The sequence below is a fragment of the Nothoprocta perdicaria genome, unplaced genomic scaffold, assembly GCF_003342845.1.
Source record: "Nothoprocta perdicaria isolate Ctin4 unplaced genomic scaffold, notPer1 scaffold_858, whole genome shotgun sequence".
Taxonomy (NCBI): Eukaryota; Metazoa; Chordata; class Aves; order Tinamiformes; family Tinamidae; genus Nothoprocta; species Nothoprocta perdicaria.
The window spans coordinates 6,268-9,216 of NW_020456152.1; the positions used below are offsets into that span (position 1 = coordinate 6,268).

Genomic DNA, 2,949 nt, shown 5'->3' on the forward strand with positions numbered 1-2,949 from the left:
GGTCCCCGCCCGGCCCCGCTCACCGTCGCCCGGCGCTGCCGCCAGCTTCTTGCTCTCGGGCTGGTCTGCGGGGAGAGAAGGCGGCGTGAGGCGCGGGGGGACGCGGCCCGGGGCCACCCCCGGCCCCAGGGACACGGCCTGGCCCCCACTGGGATGGGGCCAGCCCTGGGGACACAGACCCCATAGGGACACAGCCCGGTCCCCGTGGGGACAGGGACAGCCCCAGCGCAGGGACACAGAGCCCTGGCGGGACACGGCCAGGTCCTCGTGGGGACAGGGCCACCCCCAGCAGAACGCAGCTTCTCCCTAAGGGGACAAAGACCAGGGACAGTGGGACACGGTCACGCCAAAGGGTGACCAGAGCTCCCCCAAAAAAGGGGGCACACGGTCACTCCTGGGGGAACACAAACCAGCCACAAAGGGACCCGGGCAYCCCTAGAAGGGACGCGGATCAGTCCCAGGGACACACGGCCGCTCCTAAGGGRACACAAACCAGTCACAGGGACAAACCACCACCTCTGAGCGGACACATCGACCACAGAATAACGCGACCACCCTTAAGTGACACAAGCAGGGGCACAGGGGGACACAGCCACCTCAATGGGGACGCAACCACCTGTAAGTGGGGACACAGCCCTGCAGGGGACACAGCTCTGAGGGGGGACACGTGGCCCTCAGCGGGGAACGGAGCCATCCCCGAGGGGACACAGAGCAAGCACAGAGAGACAAAGCCATCCCTGAGGGGACCCAAAGCAGCCACAAAAGAACGTGGTCGTGCCTAAGGTGACACGGGCCACCCCTAAGGTGACACAGATCGCCCCTAAAGTGACATAGATCGCCCCTAAGGTGACACAGATCGCCCCTAAGGTGACACGGGCCACCCCTAAGGTGACACGGGCCACCCCTAAGGTGACACAGATCGCCCCTAAGGCGACACAGATCGCCCCTAAGGCGACACGGGCCACCCCTAAGGTGACACAGACCACCCCTAAGGTGACACAGACCACCCCTAAGGTGACACAGATCGCCCCTAAAGTGACACAGATCACCCCTAAGGCAACACAGATCGCCCCTAAGGTGACACGGGCCACCCCTAAGGTGACACAGACCGCCCCTAAGGCGACACAGATTGCCCCTAAAGGGGGACATTGACCAGCCGCAGGGGCACGCGGCCACCCCTGATGGGGGACACAGCTCCAGAAGGGCTAGACCAGCCGCAGGGGGGGGACACACGCGTCCCCCCCGCCCATGTCCTGGTGTCCCCGTCGCGGTGGCGGCCGCACCTCCGTCCTCCAGCTGCCGCTTCTGCCCCCCGAAGCTGAAGTCGGGCGCGTTGTTGTTGACGGCGGTGGCGGCGTCGCCACCGATTTTCGCCGCGATCTGGGGAGAAAAAGTGATGGGAAATGGGAGGGGTGACGGGACCGGGCAGCGGGAGAGGGACCGGCCGGGAAGGGGGACAGAACCGGCCCAGGGAGACAGGACCGGCCAGGAAAGGAGGGATGGGGCCAGGCAAGGGAGAATGGGATGGAGAGAGGGTGGCGGGACTGACGGGAGTGATGGGATGGGATGGGGGATAACGGGACCAGCTGCACRTGACAGGATGGGACAGGGGGTGACAGGACCTGCTGGGAGCGGCAGGATGGGACAAGGAGTGGTGGGACCGGCTGGGGTCCCAGGACGGACCGGGTAGCAATGGGACCAGCTGCAGGTCACGGAATGGACCGGGCAGTGATGGGATCGACCGGGAGTCACAGGATGGAGCRGGTAGCAATGGGACCGGCCGAGGATCCCAGGATGGAGCCGGCAGTGACGGGACCAGCTGGCGGTCCCAGGATGGAGCGGGCAGTGACGGGACCGGCGGGGGGTCCCAGGATGGAGCGGGCAGTAACGGAACTGGCCGGGAGTCACAGGATGGAGCGGGTAGCGATGGGACCAGCTGCAGGTCACGGAACGGACCGGGCAGTGATGGGACCGGCCGGGGTCCCAGGATGGAGCGGGTAGCGATGGGATGGACCGGGAGTCACAGGATGGAACGGGCAGTGACGGGACCGGCTGCAGGTCACGGAATGGACCGGGCAGTGACGGGACCGGCCGGGGTCCCAGGATGGAGTGGGTAGCGATGGGATGGACCGGGAGTCACAGGATGGAGCGGGCAGTGACGGGACCGGCCAGTGACGGGACCGGTCGGGGGCCACGGCGGCACCGCCAGCCCCTCTGCGCCCGGTGCCGCCGCACGCCGCTGCGACCCCAAACCCCGCGTTTCTGCCTCAAAACCCGCGCGGTTTTTTCCGCTCTATTCCAAAGAATTTCGCCTCTTTGCTCACTCTCCCGCCGCTCAACTTTCCCGCCGCTTCTCCCGCCGGCTCCGGTCCCGCCCCCCCCGTCCGGTGCCGCCCCCCCCACCCCGGGGCGAGGTCAGGCCGGTAGCCGGAGGGGGGGGAAGGTGTTACCGGGGCTGCCCACGTGACCGGCGGCGGGCGGGGGGCGGCGGCGGCGGCGCTCACCTGGCGCGCGCGCTGCACGGCGTCGGCGAACGCGTCCTTGCGGATGGCGCCGGGCGGGCCGCCCCCCGCGCCGGCCGGGCCGCCCCCCGCGGGCCCCGCGCCTCCCGGCGGCGGCCCCGCGCTGGCGGCGGCGGCGTTGGCGGCGGGGGAGGGGCCCCCCCCGGCGGCCCCCCCGGCGGCGGGAGGGGGCCCGGCCGCGCTGAACTCGGACATGGCGGCGGCGGCGGCGGCGAGGGCGCGACGCGGGAACCAGGCCGCGCTCTCCACACACACACGCCGCGGAGCACGCTGGGAGCGGGGGCGGGCCCTACGGCGCGGCGCCCGCCCCCTCGCTAGCCCCCCGCCCGCGACCCGCGCGGGTGCCGGCCAATGGGGGACGCGGGCAGGGGGTGAATGGCAGCAGGCGAAGGCCAATCAGGAAGAGAAACGAGCCGGCGCGCTCTGC

At 70.0% G+C, this 2,949-nt stretch overlaps 1 protein-coding gene across 1 annotated transcript in view; it reads right to left on the reverse strand.

The window, feature by feature from the left end:
- KHSRP (KH-type splicing regulatory protein) overlaps positions 1-2,570 on the reverse strand; it is a gene marked incomplete at both ends in the record, with an annotated part of 8,831 nt that extends 6,261 nt beyond the window's left edge. The window contains 3 exons of the mRNA XM_026052218.1: positions 15-65; positions 1,284-1,380; positions 2,505-2,570. Of these exons, the coding sequence (XP_025908003.1) occupies positions 15-65; positions 1,284-1,380; positions 2,505-2,570 (214 nt within the window). The remainder of the gene's footprint in view (positions 1-14; positions 66-1,283; positions 1,381-2,504) is intronic.
- Between the last annotated feature and the right edge of the window lie 379 nt (positions 2,571-2,949).